Source organism: Lagenorhynchus albirostris, chromosome 14 (genome assembly GCF_949774975.1).
Source record: "Lagenorhynchus albirostris chromosome 14, mLagAlb1.1, whole genome shotgun sequence".
NCBI lineage: Eukaryota > Metazoa > Chordata > Mammalia > Artiodactyla > Delphinidae > Lagenorhynchus > Lagenorhynchus albirostris.
The window spans coordinates 83051667-83077427 of record NC_083108.1 but is presented as its reverse complement, the minus strand read 5'-3'; the positions used below and the strand labels follow the sequence as shown (position 1 = coordinate 83077427).

The 25761-nt window shown below is 51.7% G+C and overlaps 1 protein-coding gene across 3 annotated transcripts in view; it reads left to right on the top strand.

The window, feature by feature from the left end:
• Positions 1–22115, top strand: part of SCARB1 (scavenger receptor class B member 1) — a 79375-nt gene extending 57260 nt beyond the window's left edge. Inside the window, exons 8-13 of one of the 3 annotated variants that reach the window (XM_060170206.1) lie at positions 4353–4471; positions 9218–9291; positions 12746–12797; positions 13698–13844; positions 16962–17090; positions 21143–22115. In XM_060170206.1, coding sequence (XP_060026189.1) covers positions 4353–4471; positions 9218–9291; positions 12746–12797; positions 13698–13844; positions 16962–17090 — 521 coding nt within the window. In that variant the 3' untranslated portion in view covers positions 21143–22115. Of the gene's footprint in view, positions 1–4352; positions 4472–9217; positions 9292–12745; positions 12798–13697; positions 13845–15029; positions 17091–21142 lie in introns of those variants that run through there. The other 2 variants (XM_060170204.1, XM_060170205.1) reach the window with 2 other exon arrangements.
• The last annotated feature ends 3646 nt before the right edge of the window (positions 22116–25761 follow it).

Here is a 25761-nt window from a genome sequence, read left to right as displayed (position 1 = left end):
TGCACTGAGGGAATTGAGGCTCGAGGCTAGGGTGTGACACCCTAGCTGGTAGGACAAGAAGCCACGCCTTATCTTCCGAGGTCTCGCCTTCTGCGGCCTGTTTGGTTGGAACCACATTTCCAGCTGGAGTTGGGAATTTGGGAGGGGTAGTTTGCTGCAGGGTTGGGAGGAAGGACCGCCATCAGGTTGGATGGTTTCCCCAAGTTCAGGCAGTGAGGTGCTCCGTGGGTGAAGGGTTTGGAGCTGGGGCCTGGAAGTGCCCCCCTCTGTCGTGGCCTCTTCTGGCCCACCTGCCCTTGTTCCCTGTTCGCTTCATTCTTTCTTCACTGGTGTTTACGGGAACTTCTGCTTGTAGGTGGGCTGACAGTGCAGACACCTGGTGGGCTGTGTGGTACACGATTGCCGTGTAGGTGGGCTGACAGTGCAGACACCTGCTGGGCTGTGTGCTACACGATTGCCGTGGTAAGTGGCAGGTGCTACACCAGCCTGATTAGGCCTAAAAGGGTACTTCTTGGTTTACCTTTGCATTAGGCATAGCTCCAGAGCTCAGCTGTTGTCCGAAGCCGCCTTTCGCCATGTGCTAGCTCAGTTTTCCTCCAGACCGCTTTGTTGCGAGGCAGGCTCTCCCCTCCAGCCTCCAGGCTCACCTCCTCCCAGCTCTGGGTCCTGCAGAAAGGGGACAACTGGCTCCTTTTCACTCCAGCAAAAGTTCTAGAGTTTGCTCTGATTGGGCTGGCTTGCGTCACACGACCAGCTGTGAACCAGTAAGTGGCCAAGGGTGGCCTATGCTGATGGGCCAGGCTGTGTCACATGCTCAGCCCCTGGCTCCAGTGGGTGGGGCCAGCACCCACGTGACAGGCGGCTGAAAATAGGGGAGGGGCTTTCTCGGCGTATAGGTTCCAGGAGAAAGAGTGGGTGCTGGACAGGCAGAAACTACATAGCCACCCACTGCCAAGGGCTAGGGGTGAACATCGCACGGCCTCATCTTAGCACGCATGCCTAAAGCACTTCAGAGTGCGAGGGAATTATGTATGTATTATGTATGTATTATGTATGTATTATGTATGTATTATGTATGTATTATGCAGATAAAAAGTTTTCTTTTACGTTGAAATAGACGTATATACAGGGAGAGGCCCAACCGACACGTGCACTTTGAGATTCCACCAAGTGATGGGGAAAGAGGACAGGAGTGACCTCCCCCCCGCCGTCACTGGCCTGACTGCTGGCAGCACAGCTTTGCTTGCCTTTGGTGTTTATGTGAGCGGAATCCTACAGCATATATTCCTTCTTCTCTACTTATGTCCTCTTTCGCCCACTTTTGCATTGGTGAGGTCCGTCCCCGTGGTCGTGGGTGCCCTCTTCCTTGCTATACAGTATTCCACGGTGGGACCACACCTCCATTTCCTCACCTCTTTTGCTCCTCATGGGCATCCGACGAGGTTCTGCTGTGGACAGTTACCCCAGCGCTGTTAAGAACATTCTCTCATACGTGTCTTCGGGTGCACCTGTGTCTGTATTTCTGTGGCATTTTATCTGAAGATAAGAAATACCCACACATTTCCCTTGCTGGGCCTTGAGTAGTTCTCGGACCCAGAGAACTCTTCCTCCTCCAACCTCTGTGCTGTGTAGGGTCCTGAGGCTTGCTCAGTGGAGGCCCTTAATCTGTGGTGATCCCGGGCCATTAGGTCTGCTTAGATGCTCCATAAAGCTATAAATGAATTACCATTTATTACCTGGGTGTTGTCTCTCAGTCTGTTTGGAAATAAAATAGAAAGAAACACGTACATGCATGCATGCTATTAAAACACCAAGCAAGTTGGGCTTCCCTGGTGTCACAGTGGTTGAGAATCTGCCTGCCGATGCAGGGGACACGGGTTCGAGCCCTGGTCTGGGAGGATCCCACATGCCGCGGAGCAACTAGGCCCGTGAGCCATGGCCGCTGAGCCTGCGCGTCTGGAGCCTGTGCTCCGCAACAAGAGAGGCCGCGACAGTGAGAGGCTCGCGCTCGCCGCAACTAGAGAAAGCCCTCGCACAGAAACGAAGACCCAACACAGCCAAAAAAAAAATAAATTAATTAATTAAAAAAACAACCAAGCAAGCTGAAGCAAGGGAAGGTGACGGCAAGTCGGTCCAGCCCATGTCAGTCTCCCCCCAACCCTGCCACCCTGGCCTTGGAGGCAGGATGGAGCTTGTTTGAGATGCGCCGCCTTCAAGGGCCTGGCTCGGTGACTGCTTCCCTTACCGAGGGAGGGGGGCGGTCCTTGTGTTTGCTCTGTTGATCTCCTTTCACAGTGAGAGGGGAGAATGGGAAACAGGGTTTTCCAAATTGTGAAACATTGTCCCTGGTGGTGCCCAAGACTTCAAAGGTCCAAAGACGTAGCTTTAAATAACATTGACTTACGTGGTGAGAGAGGTCTTCTGCTTTCCATTCTCTCTCTGTCCTGATCACTTCCAGAAGAAAGTACCTGTCTAACACTCGTCTGTCTTTCTTTTTGACAGAGAAAGAGAAAGTCTCAGGGTCCAAGTCTCACGTAGGTAACAGTCTCTCGTTAGAATCTGCAACATTCATTCATCCGCATTGTATTTATTCCTATATTTATTTTCTGATTCTGGCAAGTGTTTGCCAGTTATGCCTCAGATAGCAAGCTCGTCCTTGAAAATATAGCTGTTTATGTAGAGCAATAGCAGTTGCTTCAGAGAAGCACATTGTGTAACAGGGCAGGGGGTAGCTGAATACGGCAACACATCAAAGAGGTACTAGGATGAATAAATTAATGTTGAGAAGCATTAAGGCAATGAATGTAAAAGGACTCTGGGAAAACTGAAGTCAGACAGCAGTTAAATCTCAGCTTTTATTCTAAACCAGTGCTTGGCTTTGCTAAGAAAAGCAGAAACAATCTAGACATTTGAGGTTGCCAGACACACAGAAACAGGAATGCGGGTCACCTGGCTGGCAGCAGATGGGCTGCTGGTTTTAGGGAAGAAGACCTTGTGAGTTTTGTTTGTTTTTTCTTTCTTTTTTTCGTATCGAGGTGAAGTTCACTAATCCGCAATTAGCCTTTTTTTTTTTTGTGGTACGCGGGCCTCTCACTGCCGTGGCCTCTCCCGCTGCAGAGCACAGGCTCCGGACGCGCAGGCTCAGCGGCCATGGCTCACGGGCCCAGCCGCTCCGCGGCACGCGGGATCCTCCCGGACCGGGGCACGAACCCGCGTCCCCTGCATCGGCAGGCGGACTCTCAACCACTGCGCCACCAGGGCAGCCCCGCAATTAGCCATTTTAAAGTGCACAATTCAGTGACATTTAATACATTCAAAACGTTGTGCAGCCACCACCACAATCTAGTTCCAGAACATTCTCATCAACCCAAAAGGAGACCCCGTACCCATTTACACTCACTCCCCATCTCTCTGCCCCGGCCCCTGTCACCGCCAGTCTGCGTTCTGTCTCTGATGTGCCGGTTCTTGATCCTCGTCAGTTTTGAGAGAGGCTTATTCTTTTCCCCGTTGACTTGTTGTCCATCGGGCCTGTTGTATGTTGTCCTGAGCACACGAGCATGCATTGGTGTTTGCCTCGCTTGGTCAGCTGATGGAGACCTTCAGCCTCGGGTGTCTGGGTGTGAATTTCCCACTCAGAGGGACCCAGGTCAGTCCCTGTTCTCACACGTTGGCGTCCCTCCCACAGACCAGCTGCTGGGAGAGAAGGAGCAAAACAGGTGTGTCTTCACCCCTCCCGTGGACGTTAGGGAGACCTGGCTGCAGGTGTGCACACCTGAGCATCTCTGATCATTGCCGTGTTGCCTGCAGAAGACAGTCCGGGCTGCTTGGCTTGGCGATCCAGATGCCCCTCCTCTCACCCAAGTCCAAGTCTTTCTATCCTCAGCTGCCATCATTCCCCTCCAGGCGCTGTCTGCTCCACATGCACCGCGCATTTTCCCACCTCCCTGCGTTGGCTTCTGCCATCCCTTCCACCTGGAACGCCATTCCCTCACCTTCTCTGTCTGGCATCTTTGAGCCGGCTTCTTCTCCTTCCTTTGATGTCTCCTGGCAGAAGCAGCAGCTCCTATGTTACCACTCCTGTGGCACCGAGCTTGTCCCCTGCTGGGTGGGTTCCAGTCCCTGGTGCCTCTTGGGCGCTTGGTAAATATTTGCAGACTGAACGAATTCTCTCTGTCTAGTTATTGTTGTTTGCATCTTGTCATCATCATGAGGGGGGTGCACTGCAGGCAGTGGCTGTGTTTCATCACCTACGCATCCCCTTGCCCAGCTCAGGGTGTGACAGGGGCAGGTCTCTGGATGTGCCAACATGCTGTCTTTGTCTGACATCCCCTCTCTGCCCCTCTGCCTTCTAGACGCACCCTTATTTCTCTCCCATCCTCACTTCTACAACGCTGACCCAGTCCTGGCAGAGGCAGTGTCTGGCCTCCACCCTAACCCAGAAGAGCATTCCTTGTTCCTGGACGTCCACCCGGTGAGCCCCTGCCTGTCAGCCTGTGGGTGGGCGCGGGGATTTCTGTTTGGTGCACACCTGGCTTTCTCCTCTCCCCACTAGGCACCAAAATGTTCCAGTGTGGGGGTGATGGGAAGCCTGGATTTCTTCGGCAGTGATAGCTTCTAGGCTATCAAGCCTTCAAAGTTTGCCCCGACTTCATAGTGCAAGGACTTTATCTCTTTATAAGGAAATTGTCTCTATAAAAGGATTATAAGAAAGTAAATTAATTAGGAATTATCAGCCTGCAAATTAGCCAGAGGCAGCCCTCTGGCTGCACCAGCATACCGTAAAGATCTTTAGGTGCGGACGAGAGCCTGGAACATCTTGTGGATAAACTGGGTTCTGGGGAATTTGTCCTGCGTGTTGTTTTGTCTGCGAACAGGGACCAGGAGGGTATCAGACCTGTACGTGTGGCCCTCCCGTGGGCATGTTTTTACCCAGTTGCTTCTTTTCTTAGTGCCTCCGTTCCCTGGAAATTTGCCCATTTGGACTCGGTGGCTTTTTATCATTGATTAAATAAATTCTGTGGGTTTCTGTTTCCTGAGTGGACATTTGTGGTCTCCCCCACAGGCCTTTTTGGAAGCTCTTCTACCCGGTGCCGTTCCCTGCCGTTTTCCTTGGTACTCCTCAGATTTTCTAAGCCGCTGACTCAATCCCCAGCCCCCAGCACTCCACCTTCTAGCTCTCTCTCTCTCTCTCTCTCTTTTTTTTTTTTCACTAAAAATGCAAGCTGAGCCTTTCCTGGCGGTCCAGTGGTTAGGACTCCGTGCTTTCACTGCCGAGGGCACGGGTTCAATCCCTGGTCGGGGAACTAAAATCCCGCAAGCTGTGCGGCTCGGCCAAATTAAAAAAATAAACAAAATAAAATAAAATAAAATAAATAAAAATCCAGCTAGTGAAGTCAGCTATGACTGCACACACTTCACATTCACCAAATATTTATAGAATGTTCATTATGCTACAGGCATAATTCTAGATGCTTCCACCCACACCAACTCATTTAATTTTCACAATAATCTGAGAGGTGGGCATTGCTATTCCCATTTTACAGACGGGGAAACTGTAGCCCAAATAGGTTAAGTGCTACAGCTAGTAAATGGGATTCTTGCTCCGTAAGGGAAAGGTCTGTTCTGTCTTGTTAATCGCTTGGATTCTAGTAGTTACCACAGAAGTACTAGCATCTCAGTAAATATGGGTTTGATTTACTGAGATATTAGTGCTTGAGAGTGAGTAAGGGATGAGGCCGAATTCAAACATAGGTCTTCTTTGTTTTTTTTTTTTTTTGCGGTACGCGGGCCTCTCACTGCTGTGGCCTCTCCCGTTGTGGAGCACAGGCTCTGGACGTGCAGGCTCAGCGGCCATGGCTCGCGGGCCCAGCCGCTCCGCGGCATGTGGGATCTTCCCAGACCAGGGCACGAACCCGCGTCCCCTGCCTCGGCAGGCGGACTCTCAACCACTGCGCCACCAGGGAAGCCCCATATGTCTGTTTTTTAAAAAAATTAATATACTTTCATTTTTGTTTGTTTGGCCGTACCATGCGGCACATGGGATCTTAGTTCCCCGACCAGGGATCGAACCGGCACCCCCTGCAGTGGAAGTGCTGATTCTTAACCACTGGACCTCTAGGGAAGTCCTTACTTTGGTTTTTAGAATAGTTTTAGGCCTACAGAAAAACTGAGCAGAAAATACAGAGAGTTCCCAGACATCGTTTTCCCCGGGCACGAAATCTGTCGCAGTCGATGAATGAACGTTATTATTAACTATAGTCCATAGCTTACATTAGGCTTCATTCTGTGTCGATCAGGTTTATGGGTTTTGACAAATGCATCATGACCTGTATCCACCATTACAGTCTCCTGCAGAATGGTTTCGCTGCCTTAAAAATCCCGTGTGTTCTACCCACTTATCCCCCTCCTACCTTCACTCCCATCCAACCTTTGGCAGTGACTGACCTTTTACCGTCTCTGTAGTTTTGCCTTTTCCAGAACGTCATATAGTTGGAACCGCAGAGTATGTAGCCTTTTTTAAAAATTGAAGTATAGTTGACGTACAATATTATACAAGTGACAGGTGTGTAATGTAGTGATTCACAATTTTTAAAGGGTATACTCCATTGACAGTTATTTAAAATATTGGCTGTACGAACAGTTGTTTTAATGCCCACTACGTTCTGTCCTGTATTAATATGTAGTTAATTAAGTGGGTATTAATGAATTAAGTTGATAGTAATTTATTAATAGGAATCTATTGCGTGCTCTATGTTAAATTCATCCTTTATTGTTAGTTATGTTAAGGCTTTTCCATACTGTCTTAAACTTTTAACCAGTTTCTAAAAGGCTTTTATTATAAAGCTAACAAATGGTTTTCCACTTTCTCTTTTAGTTCATCCACTTCACTGCTTCTCTCTCTCTCTCTCTTTCTCTCTCTCTGCTGGCTTCTGGGTATTCCAGCAAGAGCAAGATCTTTTCTCTGTTCTCACTGGTGACTTGCATTGTGCTGCGTGGATTTTCTTTTTTTTCCCCACATTGAGAGAGAAACAGTTAAGTTTGGGAGGCTGGAGAGATGCAAACAGCTGTTTTGCAGCAGCACATCAGCTGACGCAGAAGTAGACTTCTACTTCTCATTTCAGGTCAGGGGCAGACGGGGAGAGGAAGTGACCTTGGATTTTGTTGTCGATTTGGGGAGGATGGTCATGGGGTCGATTTGCTGATTTCTGATCTCATTAGCCCGGAAAACAGAATGCCTGCTGGAAGCGGCTTCTCTGGTGCCTTCTTTCCTGCTCCTGAAACCGGTGTGTGTGTGTGTGTGTGTGTGTGTGTGTGTGTGTGTGTGTGTGTGTGTGTGGTGACAGACGTGGGCTCACGGGTCCAAGTTTCTGTTCTGAGATTGCGGGGTGGTGGGGGATAGGCGGAGCTTTGCCCAAGAAGAGGGGGCTGGACAGTCAAGGAAGGAAGGAGACACATTGCCTGGAGAAGGAAGTGGCCTGAGTGGAGACCCCAGAATGTAGAGTCTAGAAAGCAGGATGTGTCGGGTCTCCAAGATCACCCCCAAGTTGGAGGATTTGCTAGGAGGACTCCCAGGACCCAGCATATGGTGGTACCCACAGCGGTGATGAATTGCAGTGAAAGACACAAGGCACAGTCAGCAAAGGGAAAGGCGCACGGGGTGAAGTCTGGGGGAACCAGGCACAGGCTCCCAGAGCCCTCTCCCAGGGCAGGGGTCACACAGGACACCCTTCATTCCCCGAGTGAGGTGTCCTCTACCAGGGGCGCCCAGTAGAGACTCAGTGCCCAGGATTCTTACTGGGGCTGGTCATATAGGCGCTGTCTACCTGGCACAGACCGAAATTCCGGACTCCCAGAAGGAAATCAGGTGTCAGCATAAACCACAGTGTTTGTACAAACTGTCCTGGTACAGTGAGCCCCTCTTATCTGTCAGGGAGAGGTGGGAGCCCTCCTGAAATCCAGGATCGCAGACACCAGCCAGGGACAGCCTTGCTAGCAGGGCAGCCTCACCCCTGCTGGCTCTTTTGCACACGGGTGATCTCACTCCCATCCCACCGGGTTCTCAAGTTCAAACTCTCCCCCGTCCTGGGAGCATGGCCTTTGGCCAGTTGCTCTGTGCCCCTGGGGTCCCAAAGGACCTCAGGATGCCAGGCTATATTGGAAGATAATGCCCTCTCCCACTGGTGTATGTGATAAAAACACAGCATTTATAGCTCTGAGTGTGGCTGTCTTGCATCCCTTATTTTGCCCTTGCAGAAACCCTGTGAGGTGGGCAGAGTTGTCTCCACTTTCCAGATGAGAAGAGTCTCAGCTAAGAAGCAGCAGTCTGTCCTCAAACCTAGGTTCCTTTCCACTCTCATTTCCTGACATCATTCTGGAAGCACCTTCCTGGTTTTGGTCCTATACGTGTGTCACTTTTTGTGTTATTGACTTACTACTTAAAAAAAAAAATCTCATAAAAAAAAATCCTGCGCAAAGGAAGCTTTCTATCATGACCTCAAATCGGAAATTAAAAATGTCTCTGAATAGGGAATTCTCTGGCGGTCCAGTGGTTAGGACTCTGCGCTTCCACAGCAGGGGGCGCGGGTTCGATCCCTGGTCGGGGAACTAAGATCCCGCAAGCTGTGCAGTGCAGCCAAAGAAAAGAAAAATCTCCAAGTAAAGAACGCAAAATATCACTAGGCTCTCTGTAAAATAGCGTCGCCTGCCCTTGGCACGAGCCTGAGGCCAGCTCTGCTGAAATGGAGATCGGGTGGAGGTGTGTTGCAGAGGCACTAGGGGCCGAGCCAGCTCCCTGCAGACTTTCTCTTTGAGACGCTGGTGGGGAGGGAATGGGGGGTGAATGGAGAAGATAGTGACTTTATTAACATGTAAATCTACTTTACTTTATTTGGAGGCTGGAGGGAGGGGCGATGACTGGGAAACGTCCTTCTGCACTGGGGGATGCATTATGCAAGAGAACAGATGGAAAGGGTTAGTTCTTTTTCCATCCAGAGCGAGGCTGGCTCACCAGAGGGGATCCCTCGAGGTCGTGGACATCAGAGCCATTTGGGGAACATGTGTTTACCCATCAGGGCTTTGAATGGGTAGCGGAAGCCCCATCGGATGGGCAGTTCATTTGGGATACGCACCCTCTTGAGCGTGACCAGGGAGAGGGCTGTTTGAAGGGGTCCCCAGGGCTCCCGGGAGGCCGGGCCCCTCACTGCTCTTGTCACTGCAGGTCACCGGAATCCCCATGAACTGCTCTGTGAAACTGCAGCTGAGCCTCTACATTAAGTCTGTGAAAGGCATCGGGTGAGTGGGGTCTGGGAGCCCCGGGCTGCCTTGCTGTTGAGAGATCAGGGACTCGGGACTCTGGCCACGTCCTTGGGAACCTGGCATCTGGGGAGAGAGATGGTCCTTCGGGATATGGAATCTGGTCCCTGCCCCTTGAACCCCTGAGGGGGGTCTTAGCTCTCAGCCGAGCCCGAACTGCATCCTGACATCCCTGCCCTGTACTCTCTTGACATTTGTCCCCCAGATTAGCCAGACTCTTCCATCCAAGCTGTTTCCCGTTCGACAGAGTAGCAAAAATTAAATCCTGCCAAAACCAAGTGTCTGTAAGTGGAAACTTAGCAAACAGTCTTCTGAAGTGAGACCGTTCACTTGACGGGAGGAATTCTTTAAGCACTGGTTTTCTTTTTCTTTTTTTGGAGTTGGTTTTCGGTAACCGCTTTATCAAGATTTAATTCACACAGTATAAAACTCACCCTTTAAAAGTGCACAGTTCGGTGATTTGTAGGACATTCACGGAGCTGGGCAGCATCACCCCAATCAATTTTGAAACATTTCCATCCACCCCCTCAAAAGAAACCCCACGCCCTTTAGCAGTCACTGCCCATTTCCCCAGCCCCAGGCAACCCTTAATTTACTTTCTGTTCCTGTGGGCTTACCTATTCTGGCCATATCATGGGAATAGAATTATATAATATGTGTCTGGCTTTTTTCACTTAACATGATGTTTTCAAGGTTCGTCCATGTTGTGGCCTGTGTCACTGCTTCATTCCATTTTATGGCTGAATAACATTCCATTGCATGGAAAGACCATGTTTTTATTCATCAGTTGATGGACATTTGGGTTGTTTCTACTTTGGGGCCATTATGAATAGTGCCGCTTTGAATATTTAAAGTTTCTGTGTGGATGTGTGTTTTCTCTTGGGTAGATACCTTGCAGCAGAATTGCTGGGTCATATGGTGACTCTATGTTTAAGCGTTTCAGGAGCTGCCAGACTGGTTTCCAGGGCGGCTGCGACATCTTACACCCCCACCAGCAGCGTGGGAGGTGCCAGTGTCTCTGCATCCTTGCCAGCTCTTGTTATAACGTCGAGTTAGGGTAGAGCTGGGTGAGGGGGCACACTGGGCGTTACGTCAGGGTCTGTACTTCTTTATTTTTAAAAATTTTTTTGGTCGCGCTGTGTGGCATGCGGGATCTTAGTTCCCCAACCAGGGATCGAACCCGTGTCCCCTGCCTTGGAAGCACAGAGTCTTAACCTCTGGACCACCAGGGAAGTCCCCTGTACTTCTTAGCATATTTGAAATAGTTTCATTAAAAAAAAAATTCCCCCAGAAAGATTCCTGGGCTGCAGGAATGTGAGCATCTGTTGGGCTTTGTGAGACACCTCTCAGCTGGAAAGAATAACACTTTGTCTGAGCTGGTGAGCCTGTCAGTGCGGCTCATCCTTACTCCCCCACTAGCTTTTCATTTTTACATTTTGAGGCTGCTCAGAGAGTTTGTTCCTGAAGCGTTTGTGGCTGGTGAAACAGCCCCACGCGTGCATTAGGTGTGTGCTGCCCAGACGTGAGCTCCACGGGGCTCCCGTCCCTCAGCGCCTGGGCTGCTAACTTGGATGTGCAGGGCCGGCAGGTGACTAAGTGGAACCGGTGGGGATGGGACCAAGGGCCAGCCTCTGTCCAGCGCCAGGGCCCACGCACTCAGTGTGGCCACATCCTATGCATTTGCAAATGCATTTTTCAAAATCTGGATGTTAACACACATTTCACCTGTTGGGAGTTCATTCAGATTTTTGACAAATGCTGCTCAAGCCAGCAGTCTATCTGGGTGGCTGGATTCTGCCTGCTGGTGGCCCTGAGCCAGCACCCTGATGTCTCTGGGCCTCTGTGTTCCCATCTGTTCGGAACCAAGGCCACACAGCTGCCAGGCTGCCCCTGTGGGCTGGGATGGTGGTCTCAAGGGCGGTGGTCCAACAGCAGTGCTTGTCAGCATCTCCCAGGGCTGTCGAGGAACCTGTGTGGGAAATGTCTGGAGACCGCCGCCCGCCCGGAAGCAGAGCTATCTGGCTGTGACTTGTCTGAGGAACTTTTGTGCTGTTTGCTCACAAGATAAAGGCAGCAGGGTTGCATACTCTGTGCATTCAATTGACATCGGTTCTTACAAACTCAGATTAAAGAGGCTGAAGTGAAGGGGATGCGCCATTGTATTTCCAGAGCGTCCTCCGTGTCTGTCTCCTCTGTAGGTGATACGGTGTAAATTCATTTCACTGCACAGTACTCTATTGAACAAGCGCTTTTTGAGAACTGTGATTGAGGATTTTGACCTTCTGTGCTGACTCTGGTGCCTGTCCCCTGAGAGAGTACCAGCTCCCCTCCAGCTGTGCCTTCTTTAAGCAGACCCAGGAATGGTGAAGTTACAGAATATTTGTTTGTCCAGTTGTTTGCAGGCATTTGACGACAAGACAACAATAATAAACATCGAGCACTATATGTCTTTTTTTTTTTTTTTTTTTTGGCTGTGCCACACGGCTTGTGGGATTTCATTTCCCTGACCAGGGATTGAACCCAGGCCACAGCAGTGAAAGCCCAGAATCCTAACCACTAGGCCACCAGGGAACTCCCCTAGAGCACTTTTTATATGCTGGGTTTTTTTCATGGTGTCGCGTTCCGTCCTCACTAGAGCCCTGTGAGGAGTTCCATTATAATCCCCATTTTACAGAGGAGGAACAGAGAGGGTAAGTAGCATGGCCAAGGTCACACAGCTATCTAGTGGCTGACTGTGTCGGGGGTCCCCAAGACCACTCTCGGGTTTGATGATTCACTGGGAAGACTCAGGGGACCCAGCACGTAGTTAATAGTCACGGCTGTGATTTACTACAGAGAAAGGATTCAAAACATAATTGGCAAAGGGAAAAGGCTCACGGGGTGAAGTCTGGGGAAACCAGGCACAGGCTTCTAGAGCCCTCTCCCAGGAGGGTCACACCAGGACACGCTTCATTTCCCCAGTGACAAGTTGTGACAACATGTGTGAAATGTCCCCTACCAGAGATGCCCAGTAGAAACTCAGCACCCAGGGTGTTTACTGGGGGCTGGTCACGTAGGCGCCTTCTGCTTGGCACGGACCCAGATTCCAGACTCCCCAAAGGAAAGCAAGTGATCAGCATAAACCGTGTTGTTTGTTGTCTGGGCGTATTGCCATCCGGAATAAGATCGGGATTCTGTTTCTAAAAAAGAACACATGGATATCAGCTAGGTCCCTGGCAGCCCCTCCACGTAAGAAGTTTTCATTTAAAGAGATATTGTTGGGTCGTCAGTTTGTGCCCCGTCGGGAGATGCCCATCGCTCAAGCCCATGCCGATGAAGTTGCTGCAACGTCAAATCCCTCCTGACCCTGGGGCTTCCGATCACAGGTCCAGAGCTGCCTGATCTAAGACACCCTGACATAACTTCTCACTTGCTTGGTCTCGCTTATTTCCAGACAAACTGGGAAGATCGAGCCGGTGATCCTGCCACTGATGTGGTTTGGAGAGGTAAGGCTGCTTCCCTCTCCCCGGGTACTGGGCACCCGAGGGCGTGGTGTCTGATGCCTCAGTGAGGAGTTGATGTGGGCATTTGGGGCAGGAGGCTGTGTGTGGTGGGGAGGCTAGGCTGGGGGAGCTGGACTGAGTAATGCAGAACCATCTGTTAGAAACTTCGCCCTCTCCAAGCACTTTATGTCAGTTATCCCACTGGGTTGAAAGGATCACACGAGATGAGGAACACAGGAGCTGCATGAAACTGTAAAGTCCCTGGTCAGGGTGTAAAATAATTTTGTTAACGCACATGGCCCCTTCTCCTGAGACGAAGGGAAGTTGGTTTTCAGGGTGTCAACTTTTTATTGAAATTTCTTCTCTCCCAGCTTTTCAGGGTTCCTTCTGGCTTAGCTCGTTTTAAATCAGGGTGAGCTAACCGCTGGATCAGACAGGCTTCAAATGTCAAGTTCACGTCCCACTCACATCACAGTCTGATGGGGGGCAGGCGGAGCTCTGCTCCACGCAGGCATTCAGGGACATCCAGGCTCCTTCCATCTTCTGGTCCTGCCCTCTTGGAGATCTTCAGAATCCGTCTCCATTCAGTAAATTGGGAAAGAGATGGAGAGAATCATATGGGAGCCAGGCATGGAAGTTGCAGGATCACTGTGCCCCCATCCCATTGGCCAGAACAAGTCATATGGGCCTGCCTAGCTGCAAGGAGTCTGGGAAATGTAGTCCTGTTGTGTGGCCCCAGAGGAAATAAGAGGCATGGCTGGCTCCATCCATCGCATGCTCTGGCCATTGGGCTTGAGATGGGAAAGGGGTTGGGGGACAGAGGGGTGTGGTGTGGGGTGGCGTCTGCACCCTCAGCCCACAGTACTGGCACCAGTCCACTTGTTTGTCTTTCTCCTTCGCCAGAGCGGGGCAATGGAGGGTGAGACCCTTCAGACGTTCTACACCCAGCTGGTGTTGATGCCCAAGGTGCTGCGTTATGCCCAGTACGTGCTCCTTGCCCTGGGCTGCGTCCTGCTGCTCATCCCCATCGTCTACCAAATCCGGAGCCAAGTAGGTGGTGGCCAGAGCCTGGCCGGGGCCGAGTGGCCCCTTGCTTGCCTGCTTGGGGGAAGGAGGGGCTCAGATCAGATCCCCAGCAGCCCCTTCCTGCTGTGCCCACGGACGCCTTCAGCCTGCAGCCCTCCTCGGGCGGCAGTCCTAGGTCTCCGCCTGGGCTGGGGAGCCGTTGCCGCATCCTTGCTTCTCTTGCATGTTCTGTTACCACTTCTCTGCCTGTTCTGGGAGGCCTGGGGACCCTCCCTTGGAGGGGCTGCAGGTGGTTGTGGATCAGGAGACCTGGTACTTGAATGGTTTGTTCTTCAGGTCAGCAGCTGCTGGCTTTCAGGCTCTGGCAGGTACAGGGACACGACAGTGAACAAGGCAGTTGCTACTCCCGGGGGAAGGGGGGTGCGGGGACTGGCATTCTAGTTGGAAAGACAGGTGGAAACCAAGTAAATAAACAGAAGAGATGATTTCACCGATGATAATAGAAAATGTGATGGGCTTAGGGCAGTGCTGTCTGATACGAATATAACATGAGCCACGTGTGTGATTTTAAATTTTCTAATAGCCACCTTAAGTAAAAGGGAATTAATTTTAATCATATCTTTTATTTAACCCGAATATATCCAAAATATCAATATGACCATGTCCACGTGTAATCAATATAAAAAATATAAATTTTTTACATTTTCTTTCTGGTTAAGTCTTTGGAATCCGGTGTGTATTTTACATTTACATCACGTCTTGACTGGGACTCGCCCCTTTTCGAAGCCTCAACGGCCATATGTGGCTACCAAGCTGGACACCGCAGCATCCCAGGGCGTTGGCGACAACTATAGAGACAATGTCAGAAAAGGTTTCTCGGAAGAGGTTGAATTTAAGCTTAGAAGTGAATGCGCAGCACAGAGTCAGGGAAAGAGTGCTCCGGGTGGAGGAACGGCCAGTGCAAAGGCCCTGAGGCAGGGGTGGGTGAGGTGTGTTGGAGGCTCCCACAGGGCCAGGGTGGCTGGAGGGGAGTGGGCATGGGGGCAGCGGGGGAGGAGGTGGTGTCTGAGAGGCCGACGTAGGTCATGCCTGGTCCTGTAATGCAGGGTGAGCAGCTTGGAACTGGTTCTGGGGGTGACGGGAAGCTGTTGGAAGCTGTAAAGGAGAGGAGTGACTAGGTCAGTTAACGTGTGGCCGCTTGGTCTTCAGACGGGAGAGCGGAAGCAGGGGGACCAGTGAAGAGGCCCAGGTGAGCGAGGATGGTGGCTTGGACCAGGATAGGAGCAGGTATTTGGGGAAGGGAGCACGGATGGAGAAGAGCCCTGAAGAGCCAGCCGTGGGGCATCTACCATTCAGAGGCAGGAAAAAGAGGGGGTGACAACAAATACCCCCTTTTTCTGGCCGCGTTGTGCGGCATGCAGGATCTTAGTTCCCCAAATAGGAATCGAACCCATGCCCCCTGCAGTGGAAGTGCATAGTCTTAACCACTGGACCACCAGGGAAGTTCCAACAAATACACCTTCTTGATTTGCATCATTCATTCATTCATGGCATTCACTGACACCTTCACAGCTTATGGGGGGGGTCACTGTGCACAGTTTTGGGGATACAGACGTGAGTAGGATGTGAGGTCCAGAGACCAGGGGGCTTTAAGCAAGTTACTGCCGTCACATGGTGACAGGGCCCGTGGATGCAAGGCCCCCGGGGCAGCGGGGATGGGTGGGCAGCTACCTGGTGGACAGGGGACACTGCTCAGTGGCAGGGAGTCTTGAAAGGCCATTTTGAATCCATGAACCAGAACCCCCCCGGTGCCCCCTGCCCCCCGAGTTGTCCTGGAGCCACAGGCCTCAGCCTCGGTCGGGGGCTGCCCGGCTCCCCTGCTGCCCCTCGGGCCACCTGCAACGCCTGCTTTCTTGCTTTAGCTCCGGCCAACAGCGTTTTCTCTTCTTCCTCTTCCTCGGAGGCAGCTCGCACGCTCGCTTGCTAAACTTGCTTGCTTGTTTGCTGGGGCGAGGACAAACCTTTCCAGGCTCTTAACCTGGGCTTTCAGACCCTTAACCTGATTTCCCTTCCAAATTCCCAGTCCTTTGGGGGAAAAGGTTTGCACTGGTGTGAGGGTACCGGGGCCTCTGGTGTTTTGAGCCCCCAGTGAACGTTGGGGGCCCGGTCCTCTGTCACTGCCCCAGCCAGAGCAAACGGGAACTCCCTAGGGTTTTTGGAATGAATCATGCTGGGAGGACAGAGGGGCCAGAAGCCCTAGCCCCCAACCCGTGGATGCCTCCCTGGGGCCAGCATCACCGTGGGTTTCCAGGAGTGAGGCCCAGGGGAGCAGCGGTGAGGGGCTGGACCAGACAGCCTCTGCCCTCTGTCTCTCCTAATGGTCCGTCAGAAGGGGGAGGGGGAGGACGGTGAGGATGAACAATGTGAAAGCTTCCCTGCTTCACATCCCCCATCCGTGTCCCCCAAATCCGATGAGAATATCATCGTCTCTACTGACCGTGGTTGAGGCCCCCTCCCCGCAGGTTTTGCTGGAGGCCCAGTCGTTGAAATTTATCCCATTATGTATTTTTTGGTTTAGCAGGGGTTAGGCCTTACATGTTTTTATGTATCTGTCCTGATAGGGGAGAAAAAAAAAAAAAAAAGAATGGCATGTCGTTAAACTCAACGTATTTTAATTTCTCTTCAAAGACGTTTTTGTCAAGTCATTCTTGAAAGAAAAAAAATTTTTTTTAGACAGAAATGTCGCTGTTTCTGGTCGATTTAAGATGCCACCCACTAGCTCAGTCAGTGGAGCATGAGACTTAAAATGCCACTTGCTCAACCCTCTGAGTCTCGGCCAATCCCCCCTGCCCAGCACGGCCCATCTCCCCTCCGTGATTCGGCTCAAATTTTCAGGCTGCCAAACCCTTTTCAGCTCAGCTTGCCCGTCTGACCAAGCGTGTTTCCTGAAGATGCTCGTCTTTCTGTCTTTGGTGAAAGACACCATCACTCCCCAGGTCTCAGCCAACTCCAGTCACTAATGGTGGTTGGACTCTAGAACTCTGTACCCCACCCTCTGCTTTTTGAAAATCGGAGAACCGTGTAAAAACCGTGTGTGTTCGGCTGCAACGTCAACTATAAATTAGCTTGGTTATCTTCTAGGAGAAGTGCTATTTATTTTGGAGTAGTAGTAAAAAGGGCTCAAAGGATAAGGAGGCCATTCAGGCCTATTCTGAATCCCTGATGACATCAGCTCCCAAGGGGACTGTACTGCAAGAAGCAAGACTGTAGGTGGGTACCAGGTAACACCTCTCGCCCCCCATCCCCTCCCATAGTGAGTAGAACTCTGGCGGCTTGAAACGCTTGGGATCTCACACATCTCTTCAGCCTGAACTTCACCTGGAGTGTCTACAGATTGAAAATGCGTATTTGTGTATTTTGTTGTCTTCTTACGTTCCGAGGGATCCCAGGCGTGGTAGGCGATGGAGGGTGACTAGGGGGCTGGTGTCTTGTTTGCGAGGTTGTCTTAGAAAGGCAGGATCGAGGTTTAGGTCTCAGCTGCTTCTCAAACCTCTGGTGCGATGTAGACTCTTCTGGGAAAGTCTGCGAAAAAATGCAGATCCGCAGACATCCTTCTAGACCTCTTGGAATAGCGTCATGGGTGGGGCCCGGGAATCTGTATTTTAATGGCCCCCTGACAGGATTCTGATGTGGATAAGTTTAAATAAATCCGGATGACTGGCCAAGACAAAAGAATTTAGGCATCACCTGGGCACCAAGTGTAGATCTAGGACTCGGTCTGAGGGTATGGTTGCCAGACTGAGCAAAAACAAGCAGCCCCAGAAACAACAACAGCAAACGGACGCTCCGTTAAATGTGAATTTCAGGGAAACAGTGAATGATTTTTAGCCTAAGTGTGTCCCATGGAATTATCAGGACACGCTTCTACTGAAAAACTGTTTGCTGTTTACCTGAAATTCACATTTAACTGGCTGCCCTCCTTCATCGGGCAGCCCACCTGCGGGAGACGGAGGCTAGTGCCTTTGGGGGTTCACCTCCTGGGCTGTGTTCCTTTAGGTCTGAGGTCTTAGGAGAGCCGAGTCCCGCCAGGGGATGTGACAGGCAGAGCTCTGGGCCCTACGGTTGGGGTTTGGGCGGGGGTGAGTCGCCCTATGCTTATGCCTCGGATTATAGCTTTTGGTTTCTGAAAAATGTACCACCTCTCCAGCTTCTGGGGCTGGGCCTGCTCGGGTTTAAATAGCTTTCCTGAGAGCCACAGGCTGGGGATGAGGTGACAGCCCTACTCTTTGGGACCAGTTGGCGGCTTCCAGTTTGCTTGGATTGCCAGGGCCGGAGGAGGAGATAAAATAGAACATGGGCGCTGGGCGTGGGTGTGTTTGTTGGCAGGTACTGCCAGCCCTGCAAGGAGCGGGAGGGAGGGACCGCTGTGCCCCCAGCCAGGCTCTGGGGGGCTCCTACTGCCCATCTGGGGATAAGAGAGCCCGACCACGTCAGGGCTGGGTGTTAAGGGGGTTGTCTTCCTGAGCTTAGGGGGCAGGGTGTCCTAGCTGGAGACGAGCCCCCCGTTGCCTTCCTCTCTCCCAGAATTCCTCTTGGGACGCCCTTCTTGTGTGCAATTTGGCCCCATTGGCACCCCTGCCCCCTTGCAGCCACGATTCCCTTCTGCAGAAACTTGCCTGGCGTTCTCGCGGTGCAGGGGTGGGGTCTTCAGGCACAGAGATGGGGGTTATTTGCTTTTAGCATAGATAGAGCTGGTGTTTGTGAGGGCTCAGCCCCATGGCTGCACCTCCCTGGACACAGCCAGGATGTCCTGCTCCCTGCCCCCCCCAAAATAAAAATAAAACAAAACCAAAGCTGGAGTCTCTTCGTGATTTACCAGCAGAATCCAAATGTCAAGTTATTAGGGAAGTTTTTGATTAAAGAGATGCTACTGCTCTGTCTTCTGGAAGACAGGTCAGCCTTCGGCCTGGATGAGACCCCTAGCCCCCGGTCACGTGTACTTGGGGAAGGCAGTGTCCTGTCGGGTCTGCTTTAGGGGACCAGGCACCTGGGAAGCGGCCAGTGGTCCTGGAGACCTGGAATCCCTGCAGCTCGGCCTCTAGCCTGTGCTGAGTCCCTGGGGACGGTCCTATACCTTGCCCCGCGTCTGGGCATGGGGGTGGCCTTGAGGGGCTGCTTTGCTCCAGGAAAGGGAGGACATGGGGCCTCCACTAGCCCAGAAGGGTGTTTTTGTGCGAATAAGAAAAGACAGCTCCTCTGTGCAGACATGGCCTGCTTTAGGGCTGAGGGCTTAGCAAACAGAGTACACCCCGTTTATACCCACTTGGCTGGGTGCCCTTGTGCAGTGAATAGCCTGGACAATGGTACTGGGCAGCCCTTCAGGGACATGTTCCAGGATCACCTCTTGCAGTCTCATGATTTCTCTCGTTAATTCCAAGTCCTCATTCCTCAGTTAAACGGAAGTGTATTCCCTGAAGGTTTGTACCTGTGTCTTTCTTGGGAAGACAGTTTCCCCTTTGCAATTTTTTTTTTTTTTTTTGTGGTACGCGGGCCTCTCACTGTTGTGGCCTCTCCCGTTGCGGAGCACAGGCCCCGGACGCGCAGGCTCAGCGGCCATGGCTCACGGGCCCAGACGCTCCGCGGCATGCGGGATCCTCCCGGACCGGGGCACGAACCCGTGTCCCCTGCATCGGCAGGCGGACTCTCAACCACTGCGCCACCAGGGAAGCCCTCCCCTTTGCACTTTTTTTTTTTTTCCCGCCTCCCTCGCCCCCCCTTTGCACTTTTGAGCGAGGCTTTCTCCAGTCGTGGCTCTCTGGGCCCACATCGCTAAGAATCCCCCGCCCCCCGACCTCCGCTGTCCCATGCTGCCTCTGTGTCGGGGGGTGTGTCGGCAGAGGCGCACGCCCACCCCTCCTTGCCCCTGGCTGGAATGTGGCTCGGTGCGCGGAAGCCTGAGCTCTGTCCCCGAGGAAAGGAGTCAGGAGTCCCCCAACGCTCCCCACCCAGAGTGGGGTTTGATTTACCCCACCCCGCGGTGAAGCAGGCCCCTGGGGGTTGTGAGCAAAGGCCCAGGTGGGTAGGGGCGTCCGGGGTTTTCCGACCACAGCTGCTGGGCAAGGAAGCGTCTCCGTTCTTCGAGGGGAAGGAAGCCAGGGCCTGGGGGGATGAAAAGTTGCCCCCAATTCTTATCATCATGGCTACCTTTAAAATTTTCCTTAAATTGAGAAACTTAAAAATGTAAAACTAGATGAACTGCACGCTCTGAGTTCCCTCTCACCCAGACCCAACAACCCTGCTAACATTTTGTCGTATTTCACCTTTTCCCTGTGTGTCCTTTGCCCCCCTCGACAAGTCCCACTGCCCCTCCCCCCTCCCCAGAGACATCCATCGCTAGGAATTTGGTGTTTGCATGTTTCTTCCCCTCTAAGTCTGTATATATGTATCCACGAACGACAGATGATAATTTTTAAAAAGCTTACCTCCGTGGTGTCACCTCTAAGTCTGTATATACGTATCCACGAACGACAGATGATAATTTTTAAAAAGCTTACCTCCGTGGTGTCACCTCTAAGTCTGTATATACGTATCCACGAACGACAGATAATTTTTAAAAAGCTTACCTCCATGGTGTCACCTCTAAGTCTGTATATACGTATCCACGAACGACAGGTAATTTTTAAAAAGCTTACCTCCGTGGTGTCACCTCTAAGTCTGTATATACGTATCCACGAACGACAGGTAATTTTTAAAAAGCTTACCTCCGTGGTGTCACCTCTAAGTCTGTATATACGTATCCACGAACGACAGGTAATTTTTAAAAAGCTTACCTCCGTGGTGTCAAACTATATGAATCACTCCGCAGCTGGACTTCCCCTCTTCAGTTTTCTGTGTGACGGCTGTGCGGGTTGACCACGATCTTGTAACTCTGTCTTTTAAATGCATTCTGATATCAGTGGACATTTAGGTGGTTTCCAGCTTTTCTGTGTTAACGGTATTGCTTATATAAGCCCTGGACTCCTTGCTCTGCCCTTCTCACTGTATTAGGCAAGTCTCTTAGGGTCTCAGTTTCCCCATCTCTAAGATGGGTGAGAGCATGGCAAGATGGTGTTTCATGAGATTAGGAGACCCTTTGTAGTGGAGTCCCAGGAGTCTGTAGGTCACTCCAGTCTTCTCTCATCTCGAGCTTGATGGGGGGGGTGCAGATGGGGGCTCCAAGGGGGGTTTCCATGCTGGTGGAGGATGTACGGGGCGGAGCCAGGGTCCGGGCGGGGCTTGGTGGGCGGGGCTTAGTGATGCAGCACCTCCCCTTTTCTCCACAGGGTCCCGAAGATGCCGCCAGCCAGCCCAGCTTGGCTACTCAGCCAGACCAGCTCTCCAGCCCCTACACCCCGCTTCTTCAGGACTCTCTCAGCGGACAGCCCACTAATCCCAAAGTCTGAGCCACCCCCTGCTACCACATGCCTGTCACACACTGCACACACCCCCAGCACGTGTCCACGTGTGTGCACAGGTGTGTGCAGACACTCAGGGATGGAGCCGCTGCTGAGGGGACTTGGGGAGAGGCTCGGCAACAAGGACTGTTCCGGAACCTTCTCTCCAAGTGATCCACAGGCCCGACCACAGGTGTTGTGGGCACAGGGTCCCCTCCCTTGGGTGAGCGAGCCTGAGCTCTTGAGGACTCAGGTCACCTCTCCCCAGCGGTCCTCTCCATCAGTCTCGAAACACTGCAGCCCCCGCCTGGTGGCTCGCCCAGGCAGGACAGGGCCTTTACTCCGAGGGTCTGTGGCCGCTGTCCCGAAACCTAGCCCAGGAGTGCAGACTGCTTGTGCACCAGCCAGGTGGGCCGCGGGCCGTGGCTCAGCGCCCAGCCCGGACCCGGAGCTGTGGCCACTGGACACCCATCTGGGCCTCAAAACGGAGATGCCTCCGACCACATCCTTAACCCCCTGCAGGATCGTGATCTCCCTGAAGTCTACACAGGCGCCGGATTTGGGTGTCTGCGCCCCTTCCCTCCAGCCTAAACTGACATCATCATGTATACTGAGCCGGCCACTCCCTGGCTCGGCTGTGCCCCGAGCCGCCCCCCACCAGGGTCCTCAGCTCTTCGGTGCCGGGGAGGAGGTGGAGAAGCCCCGGGCCCATCAGCCTGGGTGTCTGGTCGGGTGACCCGTCTGCCCGGGGCTCCTGGTCTCCAGGGCAAGCCTCTGTCTCTTTTCTACTGGAAGAGAAATGAATTTTATCATCTTTTAAAAATAATTCACAGTTGAAATAATAAACCTTTTTAAAAAGTGACTGAGTCTGTGACAGCCTGTTTGAGGGGGGATGGGAGGGCCCCCTGGGAAGTTCTGGGCTCTTCTTTTCTTAGCCAGTAGCTCCTTTCTGGTTACTGCCATGAATGTCTCTCAGGGACTGGGCTGCAGACTTGCCTTTCCCTTGTTTTAAAATTTACTTATTTATTTATTTTTGGCTGCGTTGGGTCTTCGTTGCTATGCGCGCGTGCTTTCTCTAGATGTGGTGAGCGAGGGCTGCTCTTCGTTGCGGTGCGTGGGCTTCTCATTGCGGTGGCTTCTCTTGTTGCAGAGCACGGGCTATAGGTGCGTGGGCTTCAGTAGTTGTGGCTCGCGGGCTCTAGAGCGCAGACTCAGTAGTTGTGGCGCACGGGCTTAGTTGCTCCGTGGCATGTGGGATCTTCCTGGACCAGGGATTGAACCCGTGTCCCCTGCATCGGCAGGCGGATTCTTAACCACTGCGCCACCAGGGAAGTCCCTAAAATTTAAACTTGTGTATATTTAACATTTTATATAAATTCTGTGTGAATTCAGTTCTTGTTTAGAAAGCATAGCATCCACGTGGACCACTCCCCCGACCCCGCTTTTGATCGTTGAGTAGAATTCCATCGTAGGCACGTACCACAGGTTTCCAAGCATTCATGAGTTGAAGGACATTTCAGATGTTTACAGTTTTTGACGATTATGAATATAAAGCTACTAAAAACACGAATGTACAGGTTTTTGTGTGAACATATATTTTCTTTTCTTTTTCTTTTGTTTTGCTTGCGGGATCTTAGTTCCCTGACCAGGGATCGAACGGGGGCCGACAGCAGCAAAAGCGCCGAGTCTTAACCACCGGACCGCCAGGGAATTCCCGATTTTCATTTCTCTTAAGTAAAATACCTAGGAGTGAGAGTGCTAGGTCATATGGTAACACGTGATATAGGTCTGTGTTTAACAATATTCACGGTAACTGCACCATTCTGCATTCCCACCATCAAGGTATGATCGTTTCACCTGCTCTGCATACAGGCTGATACCTTGGCACTTCCAGCTTTTAAAAAACTGTCGTCATTTGTAGTGGTATCACACTGTGTTTTTTATTTGCATGGAAATACATCTCCTAATGAGCTGGTGATTTCCTCTTCACCCCCAACGAATTTATGTATCTATGAATGACTGTTACTGCCAGGATGCGACCAATTTTGTCGTCGACTCTATTCTTATTTTGTATAAGTGCAGAGAAGCCTTGTTTACATAAGTACATAGCTGGCAGTGGAAGGAATATCTTAATAGAGTCACCCAATTCTTAATACTGCTGAGTAATGGGCAAAAATCAGGTGACAATCTGTCATCAAAAAGTATTTTTACTGATTTATCAGCTGACGCGTCCATCTGACCTTTCTTCACATTTGTAGAAGGCAGCAAAGTGGAAACCACGGACTTGCAAAAGAACTGCAAAAAGATTACTCAATCTTTAGATCAGTTCTCGAAGCCAGTGTTTGGGAGTGTCCCTCAGGTCGGGGCTGGAGGGCTGGGGAGAGCTGCGCCTGCCTGCTGCGGGGTCGGGGGCCTGGGGAAGGGCGCCTGCCGCCTGGCCCTGATCCCTGGGAGACCTGAAGGTGAAAAGCGTTCCCCAGCTTGAGTCTGATGACCACTGAGAGGATTGTTGACTTCCCTGTGTCCAAGCCGCATCACAGACACCTGCAACTTTTGCATTCAGCCCTGCCTGCTCATAAAGAGAAAAAAGAGACAATCTCCACAAAGCATTCTGGTGTGTGTGTGTGTGTGTGTGTGTGTGTGTGTGTGTGTGTGTGTGTCCTCCAAGGGAACATGGGACGGAAGAGGTGAATTTACCCTCCACATGTCTCATTGTGTGAACATCTTGCTTGTGAACACCGTGGTAAGGTTCAAGCTGATTTGTGTGGGTTTTTTTTTGTACAACTGTGGTCCCTAAACCCAGCCAATGACTTCATCCAGGGCTCAGAGGGAAACTGCCCTCTGGTCCCACACGGGAAGGACGGGCTGTGATGGTCACTTTTTCCACCGGTATTTCTAGAGCGCTCGCTATGCACTGTGACTAAAGTTACTAGGGTGGCTTTTCTCATCTGCAAAAAAAAGGGGGAGGGATAATCTAATACCTGCCTGGCAGGGTCAGTGTGGCATTCAAAAGAGTTGGCGGCCCTGCGTGATGGGTTCAGCACTGGGGACCCTGCATTCGAGCCAACTGTTCCAGAGCTGTCCTGACTGACGCCCCTGGGGTCTCTGCCAGCCTGGCCCACTTGGCTCCCACAAGTGTCCTGTGCGGTCAGTTCTCCAAGCAGCGGCCTGAGAGGTCTTCCTGAAATGTAAACTATCAGTAGGTTCATCCCTTGTTTAAATCCTTGGGCGGCTTTCCCACACCTGGAGGATCAAGTTCCTTTCTCGAGGGCTGCTGGGAAAATCCTTCCCGGTTTCTGGCTGCGATTCTGCGCTTCTGGGCAATTCCCGGAAATTCCGGGCTCGGCCACTGGGGGGCGAGCTGCGCACACAGGTTGTTCAGAGGTCCGCGTTCTCGGAGGTGCTGAGATCACCTTTTACATGCCTTAAATTGTGAGGTGTTACCTGGGGGTCACAGTCTGGCTTCAGGAAATTGCAACCTCCAGAGATTTCATTTTATGCCTATGTCTGAGCATTTTTTTTTTCCTGGGAAGCGTTTTCTTAATATTCTTCAGATTTTCAAAGGGACCTTGACGCTCTCCAAGGGTCCCATGGGCAAGAGTGACACTCCTAAAATAAAACCAGGGTCATGGGATATTCGCGCTTCCTTAGCATGTAAAGGAAAGGGCTCTGGCCTTGGAGGCAGGCTGCCTGCATGTGCCGGCGGCTGCGCAGCCTTGCAGCAATCTGTAACCTCTCTGAGCCTCAGGTTTCCCACCCATGAGAGTGAAGATCGCTGCTCTGTGAATCCCCAAGAAGCCTTGTGAGGGTGGACTAGAAATGGCTGTGTGAGCATTCTCTACGGGGCCCAGGACCATTGTGAAAGATCTCAGATGCTGAGCCTCCGCCAAGCATGTATTAGATTCCTACTGGGTGCTAAGCACTGGCTGGGCACTGAGAGGGAGTCAAACTGGAAGACCAGCAGGTACTAGGTTTTGAATGCGAAAGTGTCCGGAAACCAGAGGGACTCAGAAACAGTCAAAAGGTGTCTGTTTGGATTTGTTAGAGCACCAGTGTTATCTGCCTCAGAACAGTGGTGGAAAAAGCAGGAGAAGTCCCTGCCCTCCTGGGTTTATCTTCGGGTGGGGGAGACAGTGAACAAGTAAATGAATAAGTGAGATAACTCCAGAGAGTGATGGGTGCAGGCAATGAAAGAAAACAGGTGCTGTGAGGAGAGGAGGTGTTTGGGGGAGGGAGGTGCTACTTAGATGAGAGACGTGTCCTCTGAGAAGGGCCATTTATGCTGATTCCCGAAGGATTTTGAAGGGATCAGGAAAAGAGCCCGTTACGAACTGAGAACTGCACGTGCAAAGTCCCTGGGGTAAGACACACAGACCAGAAATGAGTGGGGCGTGGCTGGAGTGGGGTAAGCTGAGAGGCTGACGAGGTTGGAGAGCTAAGCAGGGGCTAAACACAGCAGGGCCCTGTAGTTTGGATTTTAGTACAATGGGAGCCATTGGAGGGTTTAA